Raw genomic sequence first — 21,368 nt, forward strand, 5'->3', positions numbered from 1 at the left:
CCCTGGTGTTCTGTTAACTGTACAAGTTCTGTTAGGTACATATTGCAGACCCCGATGTAAACACCCACTATGACTATTAATCAAGACCACATGCGTGACACTCTGTTTCCAATTAAATGCAAAATTATGGCATTCTGAATACCCTCACCCATTGGAATACATTTAGAAAGAACATAATTGTTAACTGTGATTTTGATATACATTATTCAGAGTTTTTCTTCAACAAAACATTATTTTATCCACTGCAGACGATTGCGTAGTCTCCATACAAGTAAACCTGTAGACAAAAACGTTTGACCGACTATTCGAATAAAACATTGAATATTTGATACAGTAACTATATCTGATAATAAAGGTAAAGAAACACAAAACTCGAATAACATTTCACTGTTAGCGCTTTCAGCTTTAATGCCTTTTCAGACCGTTATCTACTATATAATTTTTTGGTTTATGGCACTAGTAATATTGCAGATTGGTTTATGGCACTAGTAATGTAGCAGAAAGGATGTAAGGACACTTTCGTTTCATTGTCGTAAAAGGCTGTTCACTTTTGGAAACGTCTTTTTGCAATGACGATTGTTTGTTGGAATGTATGGAAGTTTGGATGGTCAAAAGACGTGCGGTCCCTATCTCCACTCGTACAATGACCCTTAGATGTCATTAGTGATGTACTGTAGAATGATTCTACCTAATTCCAGTTTATTGTGTAGCTCAAATGAATTACCTAGAACCTGTTAATCATTCGCATATATCCAACCTAAATATATCCACAAATGTTATAAAATCCTTTCTAAGATAAGAAACTGTCTAATGAAATGACGAATATAGTAATCAAATTAAGGTTTCAAGTACCGAGAGAAACTATCATCATTCCTGCTGTTGGGTAAATATCCGTTCTGTATATCCGGTTTGTTTCACTCAATTTGTCTTTTTGACACTATGATCGTTACTCTTTGACGCAACAGAGTAAAAACCAAAAAGAATGGTAAACCATGAATGCAATTACGATCTGTCTAATTAAAATTTTGTATAGAATTGGAGAATGTTGCTGATCAATACTGTCTGGAGAGGAAATTCCATTGATTTGTATGGGATTGTTATGAACTTGACTGATTTCATCAGGGTTTTTTAGGGGATTCACATACAAGATCACTGAAATGCGTTTTATGACTTTTACAGAGTGGCATACGATTTTATTAGTTCTAGAAATGAGAAACATTTGCTGTAATGACCCACAGATTGGAAAACATGGGAATTGAGATCAAAGAAAGATGGTAAGAAATTAACACTTTGTTTTATCTTTATTAATAATAATAATAATAACCATTATATGAAATAAGTAATACTTATATATTGCTGAGATTTATTTTCTTATCTAAGAGGCAATTATATTAAAAAAAAGAAGTTTTAAGTTTATGATATAACAATTCCTTGGTAACATAGTGGGAGGTAGTACTAGTATATAGTATGATATTCAGTCCTGTTTCTTGGTGCATGCGCAGTGCGTTGCGCTGTACTCTCGGGTCACTGAGTATTCTCCGCCTTCTGGCGCCGTCCTCATAACGTTAGGAATAAAACTTACACTCTTACTAATGGATTCCAATCTTGTTAGGTAAGCATTTATGGTGGTATCAATGGGCTTTAGTGTGTATATATATATATATATATATATATATATATATATATATATATATATATATATTAAAAGAAAAAAAGAAATCGAATAAACAGTACACAAAGTTAGAATTTTAATGCAAGCGCTTTCATTTTATAATCCTCAGGCGTTACATTTTGAAAAACGCTTGCGTTAAAATTTTTACTTTGTGTACTGTTCATTTTATTTCTTTTAATATATAGATAGATAGATAGATATATTCACTGGAATAGTGATATATATTTCTCAATATTATGCTATTCATGTGTAAGAGATTTGCACTATTGAGGTTTTAGTTATAACATATTTACTTCTACCTTAGTATTTAGTATATGGAAAAGTTCATATGTTGTTCTTAGTGATTGTACATCAATATCAAATTTAATGCAGAAATTTGTTATGTTTATCAACTCACCAAAACGTAAACAAATATAGAGATGGTACTGTATACGGCACTTTGTTCACTGTAGGTTAATTTTAGCTATTTTCCTCGTGGATCTAAACCGTGATATTCAAACAGCTGTGAATATGATATAGCGATAAGTATAGCTGTTTTAAAACGCTTTCCGTCTTTACGAACAATCTTGAATAAATATTAAAGAGGCATAGTATACAGGTACTGGAAGTTAATGCAAATAAAGTGCAAAGTACTTTTCTACACACATGTATAACTATTTTACTCCTGTGTAATACCTATCTTGGACTATGCATCTAGTGTCTGGAGTTTCAAAACATTTCAATCAATGGATAATATTCAAAACAGGGCTATTCGTTATTTTATTGGGGTACATCGTTTTGCACGTACATTGGCTGTTTACGGGGACAATGGATGTATACCCAGTCAATACAGACGTTGGATAAATGTTATCCGATATTGGAATAGAGTATTGTCCTTCGATAATGAGCGTATTACAAGAAATATATTTGAGTTTGATTATAATAGATGTAGAATTAAACAGTTGGTGTAGTGATCTGAAAGAAATATTTCATAATTTAGAGTTAGACTATTATTTTGAGTCAAAGCTAATGGTAGATATAAATATGGTTCAATCAAAAATACACTTTTATTATTCAAACCTTTGGGGCAATGAAATTTTCAATATTCCCAAATTGCGTACTTATGTATCTTTCAAAACGGCTTTTGGTAGGGAAAATTATGTAGTTCTGGATATACCTAAATATTTACGTTCAGTTTTGGCGCAATTTAGATGTGGTATTTTACCATTACGAATAGAGACTGGTAGATATCATGGAGAATCTGTTGAAGAACGAATTTGTACCCTTTGTTCCGAAACTAGTGTAGAAGACGAAATTCATTTTCTATTGCACTGTCCTCTGTACTACGATTATCGATCAAAACTTTTTGAAAATATTGGATTTAACCAAATGTTATTAAGGTCAGATATGGATGTATTATGCATGTTAATTTCAAATTATCCTCGCCAGGTTGCAAAGTATTTGTATTCCTCATTAATGCGTAGACAGTCATTTGTTTTCAAAAATTAAAAATGTAAATTATGTGTATATGTATCAACGTCTACATACATAATTATGGTTTTATACTTTTTCCATTATATCATAAAACACATTGATGTACTGCAGGTATTTACTTACAACATGTATGTGTGTTTTCATTTTTGTTTTTCCTTTATTTCTTAACTATGGAAAGCCGTAGTATGGAAAGCCGTAGGGTACCCCCACATTATTATTATTTTTCCCTATATAAAATACCAAAATTATAATCTCTTCCAAAATTAAAATTTTTTCCCCTATTTGCTGACATTATTATTATATCGCAGCGATAATAATAATCTGTCCCGATTCTCAAACACCAAATTATAATTTCATCCCCAAAAGAAAAATATTCTTCGTTTATGACATTATTATAATTATAAATACTGCCGCAATAAAAATCACACATTATCTTTAGAAATATAATCTTTCCACCACAATAATAATTACTGAACATCAACAATAATTAATTATCTTTTTTATTTGAACGCTACTTTAAGAATATAATCTGTACTGACAATAATAATTCTGGACCAGCCAAAGTTTGTAATTCGTCGTTAAATAAGTGGAACAAAAAACTACTGTAAACACCGCGATGTCGACAAGATCCTTTTGATATTGTGAACTTGACTCCAATGAAAAATAAAATGAGATAAGTTAATACAGTTACTTGTATCAATCGACTAAACTAGATATACTGTAAACGTATTATATTTGGCGTGTACGATATTTGGCGGAAATCGTTTTTTCAACAAGTTGGCGTAGATTTGATTTAGCGCATTCCTGAATTACTTTAAACATCTAGATTTACGGATAGCATTTAACGATGTACTTGATTTAGCGGAAGCTGCGTTCCGCCAAAGGCGCTAAATAGAACACACAGCCAAATGTAATACAGTACTCTGCATAAATCAAAAACCATATCTAGTTATAAACTAGATATACTCTGCACATTTTAAATCAAAAACATATCTAGCTATATATTTTTAAAAGTAAAATTGCATTCAAAACATGTTCATGTTAAGATGACAATTTTTCAATAAGAATACTTGATGAATAATTCATTATTACTTTTCTCATGATTGCGGATTGTTGTGTTATACATCAATAACTCTTTTTATCGTTAATATCAGTGCATCTGATATCCCTTGATAACGGAACTTGTAAGTTCTAGAGTTTGTCAATATTGTGATGAATTTCCTGTTATGTTCAATGTTTTAAATCAAAAGTAATAAATATTTAAAGGTATGCATTGAAGCGTGTCGAAATCAAATGTTTCAAGTGAAAATACTGGCATAACGAATTGTTTTGAACATGATTAGATATATACGTGTATCTTGCACGACATAATGATAGACAAATGAATTGCCATTGCAGTTCTGATACAATGTATGCCATACTGTAGAGAAGCAGTCTCGGTAGCCAAATGGATAGGTCGCTCAATTCATCACCAGTAGGTCCAAGGTTCGATCTCGGGGCTGCGTCTAGCTTAATACATACATTAAATGTGACCGTTCCATTGTCCAGTTCGCAGCATTAGAAGTAAAAGGTCAAGGGTCAGTCAGATTTAATCTTAAAATGGAGGTTCCATGTCGCGGTAGCATTTCGCGTAAAGCGCTGGTACGTGAAAAAGGAGAACGACCTGTAAATAAAAACACTGCAGCGACATACGAACATTAAACTAGTGAAATAGACACTGCAGCGACATACGAACATTAAACTAGTGAAATAGACACTGCAGCGACATACGAACGTTAAACTAGTGACTAAACACTGCAGCGACATACGAACGTTAAACTAGTGAAATAGACACTGCAGCGACATACGAACGTTAAACTAGTGAATTAAACACAGCAGCGACATACGAACGTTAAACTAGTGAAATAGACACTGCAGCGACATACGAACGTTAAACTAGTGAAATAGACACTGCAGCGACATACGAACGTTAAACTAGTGACTAAACACTGCAGCGACATACGAACGTTAAACTAGTGACTAAACACTGCAGCGACATACGAACGTTAAACTAGTGAAATAGACACTGCAGCGACATACGAACGTTAAACTAGTGAAATAAACACTGCAGCGACATACGAACGTTAAACTAGTGAAATAGACACTGCAGCGACATACGAACGTTAAACTAGTGAAATAGACACTGCAGCGACATACGAACGTTAAACTAGTGACTAAACACTGCAGCGACATACGAACGTTAAACTAGTGACTAAACACTGCAGCGACATACGAACGTTAAACTAGTGACTAAACACTGCAGCGACATACGAACGTTAAACTAGTGACTAAACACTGCAGCGACATACGAACGTTAAACTAGTGAATTAAACACTGCAGCGACATACGAACGTTAAACTAGTGACTAAACACTGCAGCGACATACGAACGTTAAACTAGTGACTAAACACTGCAGCGACATACGAACGTTAAACTAGTGAATTAAACACTGCAGCGACATACGAACGTTAAACTAGTGAAATAAACACTGCAGCGACATACGAACGTTAAACTAGTGAATTAAACACAGCAGCGACATACGAACGTTAAACTAGTGAACTAAACACAGCAGCGACATACAAACGTTAAACTAGTGAATTAAACATTGCAGCGACATACGAACGTTAAACTAGTGAATTAAACACAGCAGCGACATACGAACGTTAAACTAGTGAAATAAACACAGCAGCGACATACGAACGCTAAACTAGTGACTAAACACTGTAGCGACATACGAACGTTAAACTAGTGAAATAGACACTGCAGCGACATACGAACGTTAAACTAGTGAAATAGACACTGCAGCGACATACGAACGTTAAACTAGTGAAATAAACTCTGCAGCGACATACGAACGTTAAACTAGTGACTAAACACTGCAGCGACATATGAACGTTAAACTAGTGACTAAACACTGCAGCGACATACGAATGTTAAACTAGTGACTAAACACTGCAGCGACATACGAACGTTAAACTAGTGACTAAACACTGCAGTGACATACGAACGTTAAACTAGTGAACTAAACACTGCAGCGACATACGAACGCTAAACTAGTGAAATAGACACTGCAGCGACATACGAACGTTAAACTAGTGAACTAAACACAGCAGCGATATACGAACGTTAAACTAGTGAAATAGACACTGCAGCGACATACGAACGTTAAACTAGTGACTAAACACTGCAGCGACATACGAACGTTAAACTAGTGACTAAACACTGCAGCGACATACGAACGTTAAACTAGTGAATTAAACACTGCAGCGACATACGAACGTTAAACTAGTGAAATAAACACTGCAGCGACATACGAACGCTAAACTAGTGACTAAACACTGCAGTGACATACGAACGTTAAACTAGTGAAATAAACACTGCAGCGACATACGAACGTTAAACTAGTGACTAAACACTGCAGCGACATACGAACGTTAAACTAGTGACTAAACACTGCAACGACATACGAACGTTAAACTAGTGAAATAAACACTGCAGCGACATACGAACGTTAAACTAGTGAAATAAACACTGCAGCGACATACGAACGTTAAACTAGTGACTAAACACTGCAGCGACATACGAACGCTAAACTAGTGACTAAACACTGCAGTGACATACGAACGTTAAACTAGTGAAATAAACACTGCAGCGACATACGAACGTTAAACTAGTGAAATAAACACTGCAGCGACATACGAACGTTAAACTAGTGACTAAACACTGCAGCGACATACGAACGTTAAACTAGTGACTAAACACTGCAGCGACATACGAACGTTAAACTAGTGACTAAACACTGCAACGACATACGAACGTTAAACTAGTGACTAAACACTGCAGCGACATACGAACGTTAAACTAGTGAAATAAACACTGCAGCGACATACGAACGTTAAACTAGTGACTAAACACTGCAGCGACATACGAACGTTAAACTAGTGACTAAACACTGCAGCGACATACGAACGTTAAACTAGTGAATTAAACACTGCAGCGACATACGAACGTTAAACTAGTGAATTAAACACTGCAGCGACATACGAACGCTAAACTAGTGAAATAAACACTGCAGCGACATACGAACGTTAAACTAGTGAATTAAACACTGCAGTGACATACGAACGTTAAACTAGTGAAATAAACACTGCAGCGACATACGAACGTTAAACTAGTGAAATGAACACTGCAGCGACATACGAACGTTAAACTAGTGACTAAACACTGTAGCGACATACGAACGTTAAACTAGTGACTAAACACTGCAGCGACATACAAACGTTAAACTAGTGACTAAACACTGCAGCGACATACGAACGTTAAACTAGTGAATTAAACACTGCAGCGACATACAAACGTTAAACTAGTGACTAAACACTGCAGCGACATACGAACGTTAAACTAGTGAATTAAACACTGCAGCGACATACGAACGTTAAACTAGTGAATTAAACACTGCAGCGACATACGAACGTTAAACTAGTGAATTAAACACTGCAGCGACATACGAGCGTTAAACTAGTGACTAAACACTGCAGCGACATACGAATTTTAAACTAGTGAATTAAACACTGCAGCGACATACGAACGTTAAACTAGTGAATTAAACACTGCAGCGACATACGAACGCTAAACTAGTGACTAAACACTGTAGCGAAATACGAACGCTAAACTAGTGAATTAAACACTGCAGCGACATACGAACGTTAAACTAGTGAATTAAACACTGCAGCGACATACGAACGTTAAACTAGTGAATTCGAATCCGAGCACTTGCAGTAGGTATTGCTAAGGTTGTGAAGTGTCCTACTATCCTACGAAAAGAAGCTTCACACCTTGCACTTGGAACTTGCAACAAGTTGTAGCTCTATCTGTCTTCATGCGCAACTCGCCTTTTTCTGCTTTGTGTAGTTTTCTGTGATTGTGAAAAGTTTCTTATCACTTCAGAGTAATGAATAGGAATTGTGCATAGCAAAATAATACTTAATTAAGGTATTCCATGTATAATGAAAGGATAATGAACAATTTTGAAGGATTTAGATCGACATAAACGTTTATTATTAAATAGTGATGAAGCTGAAATGGTGAAATTCACATGACTGGTAAATGATTAGAAGCTGACCTTTTTGCACTTAAGACTTTTTGGAAGAGTTGTCTGCCCTTTGTAAAAATAAGAAAAATCTAATTTTCTAAAAATGTGTATGGTCAATGATTAATTTTATTTCATATTTTCATAAAAAGGAAGTATCTGTAGCTTTCTACCAAGAGATAATTATGAAAATATAATTTGTTTTTAAAATAAAACATTGTAATAAAACATGCTTTTCCCATATACTTCAATGTTAAATTCTAGGTGAAATAAATCAGGCAGTAAACAAAATTTTGAAAATTCCTATGGTGGATTATTTTTATTTGAAGGACCCTTCAAAATGATACCAAGATTACAAATATTCCACCATCCATTTCTTAGATATGAAATATGGTCATTATACATTGAATACCTTAAAAGCAGTTTATTTTCAAAGAAGAAAAAACATTTGTATGACCATGCAATTTATGTCTCGTATTACTGGATCACTTTATTAGTTTTGGGAAGGTTTATTTACGTAAAGGTTTCATACCACAGTATGTTCATCCAAGTAAAATAAACTTGATAATGAAATCAATACTCATTACCTCCATAAACTCAACGCCCGTGCAGATAGGATTCTGAATCCTCTTTCCATACCTTGTTCATAATAGAATTCCCACCATTCATGCAAGTCTAATTTAATTAATTCTTGAAATCAATGGCGTTGCCGTTTGAACGAAATGACGATTTTTTTTTTAATATATCAAATGCTTGTTGTAAATGTGGAGTTGATTGCGATCAATACTAATTATTAAAAAGTGCCAATATATACAGTTTATCAGTATCTGTATTCTCTCACAACGTCCATGCATTGTGATGCTATACACGTCCTAAATTCTATCATGTTGACGTTAGTTTAAATGATGAATTAGAAATCGGAATTACGCGCATATTCGATTGAACCCGGCACTAATATTAAAAGTTTGAATTCAGATATTGGGGGTTTGGTTATACTTGTTGCAAAGTTCATCTCCAGCTAACCAGGAGAAAGCAATTTAACGGAAAGCAACGATGACTGTCGACATCACTAGATCCATCAACAATCAACTTCATTCTCTGTAAACGATGTTTCTGAATGACATTTATTGAAGTTTATTACGAAAACTATAACGAGCGGTTTACTATATATTCAGAAGTTCGCAAAACCTGAGTTTCTTCTGCTTGCCCTATGTTGAATAAGACTGGGTATTGCTGGTGCCATTGCTGCATACTCGAGTCCTATCTACGTCTACTCTCGGTTGAGGATTAGAGGCCCAAGCACGTGAGAACGTATTGAGATAGGCACAGCAGATAGTACACAATAAATATCTGTTAGATTCGCCTCTTTATCTTCCTAGTTATACTATGACGTAAAAACGATGACTAAACGTGGGAATCGTAGACTGGATCATACCCACGTGTGTGTGTTCTTTATACCGGTATAGAACCTACACCAAATGCGGGCGTGGTATCAAGATCTGATCTATACTAAGAACTCATTACAAGACAGCGAGCCTTAAAATGTCTGATGTTACGTACAAAAGGCCCACAAACCGTAAGAGGCATTCATACCAATTGTCTTTACATGTTTTAACTACGGATTATTCCATTTCCCTTATCTAGAGGGCTCACGGCGGGTGTGACCGGTCAACAGGGTATGCTTACTCCTCCTATGCACCTGATCCCACCTCTTGTGTGCCCAGAAATCCGTGTTTACCTTAATCTTAATTTTGTATTCATTATGGGATTTATGAGATTGATCACTCTTCATTATCTTAAATTTTCATTTTTGTCATAAATCAGACAAATTAGACGATAAACGCCAATGTGTGATTCTATGAAACATGTGGATTATGGAGTCACACTACTCGTTCTGGCTTATAATTGTATTATGTAATGTTAAATTTGGTTTTGATGAACTTAAATTCAATGCGACTATGTTTTTGGTGAACCATAAATATGTTATTCAAGGAGTACTGTACCATACATAATTAGCTCTTCTGAGCCAAAGGCTCAAAGAGCTAATGCTATGGCCATTTGTGCGGTGTGCGGTGTGCGTAAACTTTTTAGAAAAAGGGCTATAACTCAAGAACCCCTTGGCCAATTTCTTTCAAATTTGGTACAGGGTATCATTGGCCCAAGGGCTTTCATACATACTAAATAAAGGGATGTGACCCTTTAACAAGGGGAGATAATCAGGAAAATACAAACAAAAGTAGTGGTTGCTAAAAAATCTTCTTCTCAAGAACCACAGGGCAGATTATCACCAAACTTACACATAAGGATGAGGATATGTTGTAGATTAAAAATTGTTCAAGGCATTACCCTGGGGCAAAGGGCGTGGTCTCAAGGTCACTTCAAAGTTGACCTAAATTAAAAAAAATTTTAAATTCCTTAAATCTTAGATATTTTAGCCATTATAAGGACTAGGATCATCAAATTTTGACAGTTGATGCATCTTAGGACCTTGTGTCAAGTTGTCTCAAAAGTAGGTCACGGTGACCTACTTTTTGAATTTTGCAGGTATTTATTTTAAAATTAATTTTGATGCATATCTTGGACACTTTGAAGCCTATGATCATCAAAACTTGTCAGTTGGTGAATCATGGGACCTTGAAATGCGTCAACTGAAAAATAGGTCACCGTGACCTACTTTCTGAATTTTATGGCTTATCATTTATAGATATATTTTAAGTTGTTATTTCAAATACCGAGAGGTTTAGAATCATCAAATCTTGTAAGTTGATGCATCTTGAGGCCTTGAAACATATTTATAAAAAAAGTAGGTCACAGTGACCTACTTTTTGAATTTTGCAGATATTCAAATTTCACATTTTCAATTTTAGATGCATATTTTGGGCACTGTAAAACCTAGGATCATCAAACTTTGTCAGTTGATGCGTCTTCGTCTTCGGTTTGTGTCGACCAAAAGTAGGTCACCGTGACCTACTTTTGGTATTTGACAGCTAAATTACTATATTTCAGACACTATTTGACCTACAATCATCAAACTTTGACAGTTGATGCATCTTGAGTCAACGGAGTGTGTCGACCAAAAAGTAGGTCACCTTGACCTACTTTTGGAATTTGACGGCTATATTTATATATTCAGATACTATTTGACCTACAGTCATCAAACTTTGTCAGTTGATGGGTCTTGCATGTTCGAAGGGTTTCGACCAAAAAGTAGGTCAACTTGACCTACTTTTGGAATTGGACACCTATATTTATATATTTCAGATACTATTTGACCTACAGTCATCAAACTTTGTCAGTTGATGCGTCTTGCATGTTCAAAGGGTGTTGACCAAAAAGTAGGTCACCTTGACCTACTTTTGGAATTGGACGGCTATATTTATATAATTCAGATACTATTTGACCTACAGTAATCAAACTTTGTCAGTTGATGGGTCTTGCATGTTCGGAATTCGATGACCAAAAAGTAGGTCACCATGACCTACGATTGGAATTTGACAGCTATATTTCAATATTCAGATACTAATTGGCTTAAAATCATCAAACTTTGTCAGTTGATATTTCTTGGGTTCTCAAAATGTGTAAACCAAAAAGTAGGTCACATTGACCTACTTTTTTTTAATTCTTAGGATTTAACTAAAGATTTAGAATACTAAGAGGCTAAGAATAGAAATGGTGGGGTTGTACAATTTATCAGAAGAGCGATTCTAGGCCCTTGGGCCTCTTGTTATAATTGCGATAGTGCTTTGCATTCCTTGTGTGAAATCTAAACAATGATATTTTCAGAGGTAAGAGCAAATTGTAAATTTTAATTTTAAACCAGGAACTAGTTTCACAAAACCTGTGACTAAAGTCAGTCTTAAAATTGTGTATACTCCCTCACAAGCATCTGTACGCTTTCAAACTCTTGCATGTTGAGTGGCGCTAACTTAGTAAACCAAAAATATGGGGATGCTAACGACATAAAATGTGTTTGCTATTGTATTATAATCTTTAGACCTCCCGATATGTGTCTTCATCAACTTTTAAAATGGCGAAGGCCTATATTTTGATGAGTAATAAGCCTTTCATTTGGAGAGAAAGTCGTGTATTCAGGGTGGGCATTTTACACGGAAGGAACTGTATTCATGGGCAGAAACAATCCGTAGACATCTTCGACAGATTTCGCTTACCGTGACACGTGATCTTTGCATTGTTTGATGAACTCAATATTCGTTTAGAAATCCCACAGAAAGATTTCTCGGATTTTATGCCTGTGGGAATTCCAAGCTGTAAATTCAGATATTCATGGTATTTTAAAATAGATCAAGTGTCTTCAAAGTTGTTAATGCCGTTTCATCTACAGCTAAACCAATTCCCTAGCGTTTCATAGACGTCTTGAATCTATACGATGACTTCATACATACTCTGTGGTAACAAGTGGATAAGTTCAAATACATGTACCATTCGCTTAATGTTTTACACACAAAGCTGAGCAAAAGTTTTGAGAAACTCGGTGTAGATGTTTGGTGAGAGTATACACAAGTGGATCAACTCTTACAAAAATTATTCAGTCAAATTCTAACTTGGTCTGCATATTTTCATGACGTATCTTTTGAAAATATCCTTATTTGACTGAGATGATGAGTGGAAACCGTTAATTGTTTTAGATTTTCAAAGTCCAAGAGGCATAACTCTGCCAAGAATTATTTGACCGAAAGGACTTGTGTATTCTCATAATATATCTATATCCCAATTGGCAAATTGCAATTCAAAATGACCATGTGTGGCTCAGATAATGAGCGAATACGGTTGTGATTTTTAAATTAGTACCACTTCTTTGGAATTATTGAAAATCCACATTTCTTTTACACCACTTCTCACATATGTTGTGGCACAATACGTCTGCAATATCTGCTTCACAGCAGTTGATATTTTTTGTTAGGAACAAAGATAGGAGCTTGAAGCCTGTACTATACCTCACTTTTAGGGGTTTTTGTATTCCTTCGTCCCGTTGACTAGAATTTAAAGTTACAACTATGAAAAAGGTCGTTATTACACAATACAAATCACTGAATTATGAAAAACGTACCAACATGTACAATTGTATTTAATTTACGTGTATGATGTTTTTTTCTAAAATACATTTTAAAGCCTTTCAGTTGTTTTCAGTTATTTTATTCATATGGATTAAAATGAATACTCATTCTCGGCGAACTAACACCAAAATAAGACATGAGTATGAACAATATGGAATTTTCCATTTTAAAATCATTCCTGTGTAAAGTGTCTTTAACTTTGCCAACTGTACTTGTAAAATAATGATATCTCATCGAAATAAATCTTTATTGAAAACACAGTTTCGGCAAGGTTTACTATGACTGATATTTAAGGTTCAATTATCATACAAAAAAGGAAGATTGGGCTATAATTCAGTCATAATATCTAGGTAAACTTTTCGTGAATTCAAAAAGGGAATCACATTGTCTAATCTCAAGGGCAGAAAAGTCCATTCGGAAATAAGAGGTGAAACACAAAATTGTAATCTACATTTTAGTATTAAATCATGCATTTATATATTGGAATATTTTGGGGGATGTCTCTTAGGTACTTAGGTATGAAAGGTGAAGATAACGAACAAGTGATCAATCTCATAACTCCTATAAGCAACGCAAAATAAAGAGTTGGGCAAACACGGACCCCTGGACTTACCAGAGGTGGGATCAGGTGCCTAGGAGGAGTAAGCATCCCCTGTCGACCGGTTACACCTGCTGTGAGTCCTATATCTTGATCAAGTAGTCAAAATTAGTGTGCCAAGAACGGTCTAACAATCGGTATGTACATGTAACACGCCAGACAGCATTTGACCCAATGATAGGTTGTATTGACAAACTAGATCGTTATATCGACCATAGAATTTGCGAAATGCTGATTTCAATCGAGACTGTTGAAACCCCTGTACCATCAACTTGTTTTTCAGTAGCCTGCCTCGATTTACTGATTATACGCAGAACAAGCTCTTACGTATCGAATTAGTTGAGAGATATAAACACTATATGCAAATGATAATGGAATATTGCTACATAAATGTGGAAAGTTGACGATGAAAAAGCTGAAATCATCCCGTTTATCATAAAGTTGAGTTGTTAGTTTGCCGTTAATATCTATTTTCAATAAAATATCTAAGTATGAAGCAGAAGTGGACGACTCTATGGTGTCTTTTATCTCGAGTTCACTGGGATATATCGAATCGACATATGAATGAAAATTAGCATTGTTAATAAATAAAACGTCGTCGATATATACTCCTCCTAGGAACCTGATCCCACCTCTTGTGTGTCCAGAGGTCATTGTTTGCCCAACTATATTGATCACTATTTGTTATCTTCACCTTTCATCTATATGTCGCATTGAAGGCCACAGCATATTTTCTTCTCACATAGACGTTTTTGAATCAACTCTGCTTCATATGAATATAAAAACAGGTTAGCTAACAAAGGAGAACAATTCGTGCCCATGGGAATTCCAACAAAATATTGGAAGACCTGATCACCAAAGACCACGAAGATATTGTCAATGAGGAACTCCAGCATATTTGTTATTTCAACTTCAGGGTACTTGTGCGTGGAATCAGGGTGGTGTTTAACAAAGCAATTTTTTGGGGATAATTAATCACGAGATATGAATATTTCCGTTTTCCATTTTTGTTGAAGAAGCAACTGTCTATTATGTCAAAAAGTGTTGCCTTTAATTTATCATGAGGATGATCGTGTAAAGTGTTGAAAGTCATACGTTTTGATGTTGTTGATTTGAGAAAGGTTTCGCGATTTCAAGTTTACTAAAATGTTCTTTAGAATCCACATTTGATATACGTTTGAAGTTTCTCCTTCACAGCTGTTAATATTTTTGTGAGGAACAAAGATAAAGGCATAGTAGAACACTTACTGGATCCAGTAATGTATCTTTGTCTGTAAGAGTTTTTATGAAGTTTAGGAATCCGGTATAGGTACGGTAACTCATATCCATTCGACCCGTTGACTAGGATATTAAATGTGTCTGAAACTGAAGCATGGTTTTGAAAAATTTCGTCTTTTGAAAGAGCAGTTGGAGTATAAGTATGATTACCAAAAGTGGAATTAATGCCAAGTTCGTTTAAAATACAGTTGTAATAATCAGCCTTACAAACAATGACAATGTTGTTACAAGATTTGTCAGCTGGAACCAAAACATATTTCTCATGTAACCTAATTCTTTTATCACCTCTGGTTTACTAAACACAGAAGGATAGATGGTTCGTACTTTTGTTTTGATGTGTCTAATGCGAAATTTTAATATTCCTCTTACACTTTTAATCCATTCTGACAATGTATCAAGTTCTTTTTCATATTTAGCCCATCGTCTGGCATAATCTTCGACAGAATTCATAATAGAGATGAAGTTCTATCGCCAAATGAAAGACCGAGGTTATTATTATTATTATTTACAGTATTTATATAGCGCATTACTCAAAGCGCTTTACATTAAAACAACAATACACTACAATTAAAATTGAAGATATCTAAAACAGTGTAAAAAAAAAACCCAGTAATTATGATATTCGTTTCATTAAAAGAATATGAATTCTAGCACTGGCTTACACAAAATTCTCTGTATTTAGGACCTTTTAGTATAAGTGATTTGAGGTCCTCCTTTTCAACTATATCAACATCACCAGTAATGATATGTCCAGCTGGACTATAGTTGAAAGAAGATGAAGAACACGTAGGTGGATTTAGTATAAGATGATCTATATCTAGGTACTGCAAAGTTTGTTTATAATTAAAAAGTTTGGATGTAATAGTAGAAGTATATTTATAGAAAATACAGAGTGTAGACTTGAACTTGAAATACGTAGAAATACACAACTGGACTCTTTTATGACGAAAAATGTTGTTTATGTTGACGGCATCTATTCCTTTGTTTGTAAATTTGAGTCTAAGAAACTGGCGGCACGATTTCGAAGGAATATCATCCATGACTCGTGTATGGTAGTTTAAAGAGCCTGTGATAGACAACATCCATTATCATAGAGTTCAGTCTATATTCAGGTGTTGAAAAATCCAAGTATAGACTAGCTGTAGCTTCTTCAAATAACGTATGTAAAACTCTCAATGGAACAGAGTAAAGTTTTGTGCGAATATGATGTGGACCTAATTGTCTGTTGACGTAAGGTAAAAGCGAATTAAACGTGAACGATGTCCATGAGTGAGTTTCCGTCTTTGAATATTGGAAAAGTTCACGTTATTTCTTTGTGGACTTGTCAAATTTCCTACATCATATACATTATCATTGCATACATATGGAAATGCAGTACCTAGAGTCCTGATCCAGTGCTCTCGTTGTCTACGAAAAGGGGTACTTCATGTTGGATTGTTTGTATGATGGTACAGGATTTTTATTGACTTTGAACACTGATTTAAGTCGGACTGCTTTTCTTCCCAGCCAGTTTCAAAATAAAGAGATCCCCTTGATATAAAAGTAGATTTACAAGTACATATCACAATTCTCACTGCATTTGTAGGTTTTCTATTTATTTATTTTAATTTTAATCTGTAACTTAGCATATTCAAACTGGTTTAACAAAAACAAGTGTACGTAAGAGATAATGTTGTGCGATTTAATTTGTATTTTAATATATTCATAAATCCATATTTCTTGGAAGCAGTCGCTGTTATAGCGTCAAAATATGTTAACTAGCCAAGATTCTGAGATATAATTGCTTCAACATATTTGTAAGGTTTTATGGTTCTAGAAATTTTGAAAATTGAAACAAGGATTATGTACACCACCTGGGCTGGTGTTATAGTGTACCACTTTGAATTTGTTGTCGGAGGATTAAGTTTCAGCAGCCATCTTTTAGACCAAATTTCAAGTTGTTGAAGAACTTGGTTAAGTTTATATTGAATATTTGCTCACGTATCTGAAGCATGTTGTAAACTATTACCATCTACCAATACTTTGTTAAACATTAATCTGTTATAATATTATCAACATCAAGAACAACACAGTACTTAATACAGAACGCTGTGGAACTCCAGCATATAACTGTTTGTCAGTTGACAGCAAATTTCTATATAAATCTCTTTGTGATCCATCATCAAGATAACTTTGAAACTACATGCATATGTAGAAATTTGCACCTAATTCATATGTATGTAATCTAAAAAGTAAATCTGTTGGAATTCCCATGGGCATGAATTGTGCTCCTTGTTAGCTGACCTGTTTCTATATTCATATGAAGAAGAATTTATTCAAAAACTTCTACGTGAGAAGAAAAAATCTCTCGCTGTGGCCTTCAACTCGACATTTCAATATATCGATGACGTTTTTGTCTATTAACAATAATAACTTTCATTCATATGTCGATTTGATATATCCCTGTGAGCTCGAAATAAAGGACAACACAGAGTCGTCCACTTCTGCTTCATACTTAGATATTTTATTGAAAGTAGACATTAATGGCAAACTGAAAACTCAACTGTATGACAAACGGGATGATTTCAGCTTCTCCATCGTTAACTTCCCATATTTATGTAGCAATATTCCATTATCACCTGCATATGGTGTTTATATATCTCAACTAATTCGATATGCAAGAGCTTGTTCTGCGTGTAGTCAGTGTTTAAATCAAGGCAAGCTACTGACAAACAAGTTGATGGTACAGAGGTTTCAACAGTCTCGATTGAAATCATCATTTCGCAAATTCTATGGTCGTTATAACGATCTAGTTCGTCAATACAACCTGTCATTGGGTCAAATGCTGTCTGATGTGTTTCATACCGATTGTTAAGCCGTTCTTGGCACACTGATTTTGACTGCGGATAACTCCATTTACCTGATCGGGATATAGGGCTCGCGGTGGGTGTGACCAGTCGACAGGGAATGCTTACTCCTCCTAGGCACCTGATCCCACCTCTGGTGTGTCCAGGGGTCCGTGTTTGCCCAATTATCTATATATTATTGCTTATAGGAGTTATGAAATTGATCACTGTTCGTTATCTTCACCTTGCATACCACATACGTTCAAACGGTTTTGGCAATACACCATGCAACATCGTTGGCTGCTCTTAAAATGTAATCCTATGTTTCCATAAATTGATAAATAATAATTTAGAATGATCTGGGGGAAAAAAGACTTGATAATATTTTCATGAAAAATAAACATGTATGTGTTTGAGATTAATTAATACGCTCCATAAATTTTCCCACAAGATTCAATAAAAAGAAAAAGGGGCTGTATTTGGACAATTGGTAAGGATAACTTATCTTATATAAAATTATTTTATTTTTTGTCTTCCAAGTCCATGGAAAAGTACAACCGTCTTATGAACGATTAGATAATAAACATAAACACAAGCTTCGCAGTGATGTATATCGACCATTTTAACCGCCGTAAATTGGCTGAAATATTGCAAAAACGGCATTCAATCAATCAACATTTTGAGACTGATATTGTCCTAATGCCTTGTTTGTAGGAAGAATATAGATCAAATCTGTAACTTCTTGCATAATAATATTATTGTCAATACCATCATTATGCACAGAAAATACAGCAGATAATAATTCTTTGTTATCATCATGATTCATGAAATTCGATGCTCAAGAGCAAGGCAAGCTACTGACAAACAAGTTGTTGTTACAGGGATTTCAACAGTCTCGTTTAAAGTCAGCATTTTGCAAATGCTATGGTCGTTATAACGATCTGGTTTGCCAATACAACCTGCCATTTATTCAAATTCTGTCTGGCGTGTTTGATACCATTGTAAGGACGTTTTTTATATACTGATTTTGACTACGGATTACTCCGTTTCTGTGATCAAAATATAAGAATCGCTGCGGCTTTGAGTGATTGACAGGGGATGCTTACTCCTAGGAACCTGAACCCACCACTGGTATGTCCAGGGGTCCGTGTTTGCCCAACTCTTAATTTTGTATTTCCTTATAGGATTTAAGACATTGATCACTGTTCGTTATCTTCACCTTTTCAATAAAGTAAAATTTCATTCAGAACCTCCACAATGTCTTCTCTATACAAAGCTTTAAAATGGATCCCCAATTGGGAGTGAAAATTGTGATAGAGGAATATCAGCGTTTGATTTTGTATTGAAAATATACATCAGTATATTCCAGAAGAGCTTTGAATATTTTTTTGCAACTGTGAAGCATCTCACAGGTCGTTATTAATGTAACTTACGTCAAATCAAAGTGCTCGTCACAAGTATGGCACGAAGTAAATTAGTAGGGAGTTTGTGATGTGATATTCATTAATGTCTGAAAACCTATATCTAACATTTTTGTTCAAATAAAAACGATCTAAGGAGCGTTCAATTGAAAAAGTTCAATACAGCTAAGAAAGTTCTAAAATTTCTTTCAGGGAAATATCAATATTGCCTCCTCATGACGAGAAGAATTGCAGATTGTGAAAATGTTCGTACTTTAGAATAGAGGCCACAAATAATTGCAAATCCTAAAGATGAAAGAAGGTAAGGCCGATATGAATATACTTTCTAAGGATTAGTGGTATCATACATTTTGCTCTTCTTTCTTTTCCTTTCTCTTTTTGATCAGCTTACTCAGTTGAGGAATAAATTGCAAGCTAGCACTAATGTTCTCATGGATTAAGTATAGACATAATACAGATATTGTTTTTCTCCGGATATCGACCATTAAAGTTAACTTCCAGGCGACAGAAGTTCAGCATCTTTTTTAAAACGAATTAATTATTTTTCGCCTCACGGAGAATTATGGTCATAGGTATTGTAGCATAATGATTTTTGTTTCCCGCTCATTTTAAAGAGACATTTTTAATATTTCTCTTATAGGTTTGGTTTTAATCTGACCAATTGAAACCATTATGGCATAGTAAATTGTACCACTCATCGAAAACATTTTTAAATCACAGAACCTGAAAGAAAACTACATCGTATGTTGAATGATTTTAAAAATTCACCTTGCAATTTATTTTTGATTTAGACAGAGAGATACTGAATACTCATTAAGACAGGGAAGTGATAGCGAACATATATATATATATATTATCGACCGCACGATCGAGTTACAAAGTGCATATAGAGAAATGAGAATTTTTTTTTTATTGTTTTGAGAGATAATCCCTTATTGATGACATGCATGAAAGTTCTAAAAGATTTTTTGAAAATATTTGAATACAAGTCTTAATAGCTTTATTAATACGTTTTATTTTAATCAAGTACATTGTATTATGAATTTACGATTTTATACAAATTTTCTGCAAGAAAGTATTCACCGAAATGGTAGTGTATAAGATACATGTACTTGTATAAAAGTAGCTTGTTACGATTTTCCAAGTATTAGATAAATAAATTTCTAAAGGTACGAGTTATTTTGGTTTGAATGTCTATATCTGGTATATTGCTTATTGCGTGTTTCAAAAACTGCAATGTGCAAATCGGACTCACAGACACTGCATTACCTACAACAAAGTAGCCCTCTCCGATTGGGGGGGGGGGGGGGGGGGGGGGGGGCTACAACTCCTTAGGATCTCCGTAATGGTGCAGATGCGGGAGTGATTCACTCCTGCAACATTTTCGATCATGCATTCTAAACATTTGCTGACTTTCTTTGTGTAAATAGGTTTCTTAGTCAATATATAATTTATGTACAACCTGCAATTTACGATTTGTGAGGCTCTATTCTACCGTTTTCAACAATTTTGATATGCATGTATTCCAATTTCTCGATTCATATTTGTGCGCCATGTTGTTTTAACTTCCGGTTGTCAAGTTATTTGCATATACCCATATAAGGTGAATACGGAGGAAAAAGGAATTTCGTCGGTATTGAAAAAGGTTTAAATTTGATATCAAGTTTTTAAAAAAACGAACAGAAGAGTGTTATTTTTTCTGCCACCATATGATTTTCCTTTCTTTGTCGGAATGGCTCGAGTAACTACATTTTCGCGCTGATTGTCAATGTTTAGGTTTTACAGTAGATCCACCTACGAGATCTCGGAATAACAAGCATGTCGGAGGAGACGAAAAATTTTGCATTCTGTACATGATATTTAATGGGGGAAAAAAACCTTTATTAGACATGCCCAAG

At 34.7% G+C, this 21,368-nt stretch overlaps 1 protein-coding gene across 2 annotated transcripts in view; it reads left to right on the forward strand.

Annotated features, from left to right (window-relative positions):
• The first annotated feature begins 1,154 nt into the window (after positions 1–1,154).
• LOC125648047 (serine/arginine repetitive matrix protein 2-like) overlaps positions 1,155–21,368 on the forward strand; it is a 66,585-nt gene continuing 46,371 nt past the window's right edge. The window contains exons 1-2 of one of the 2 annotated variants that reach the window (XM_056140661.1): positions 1,155–1,274; positions 19,663–19,771. In XM_056140661.1, the coding sequence (XP_055996636.1) occupies positions 19,762–19,771 (10 nt within the window). In that variant the 5' untranslated portion in view covers positions 1,155–1,274; positions 19,663–19,761. Of the gene's footprint in view, positions 1,275–1,573; positions 1,613–19,662; positions 19,772–21,368 lie in introns of those variants that run through there. The other variant, XM_048874945.2, reaches the window with a different exon arrangement.

Source organism: Ostrea edulis, chromosome 6 (assembly GCF_947568905.1).
Source record: "Ostrea edulis chromosome 6, xbOstEdul1.1, whole genome shotgun sequence".
Lineage (NCBI taxonomy): Eukaryota > Metazoa > Mollusca > Bivalvia > Ostreida > Ostreidae > Ostrea > Ostrea edulis.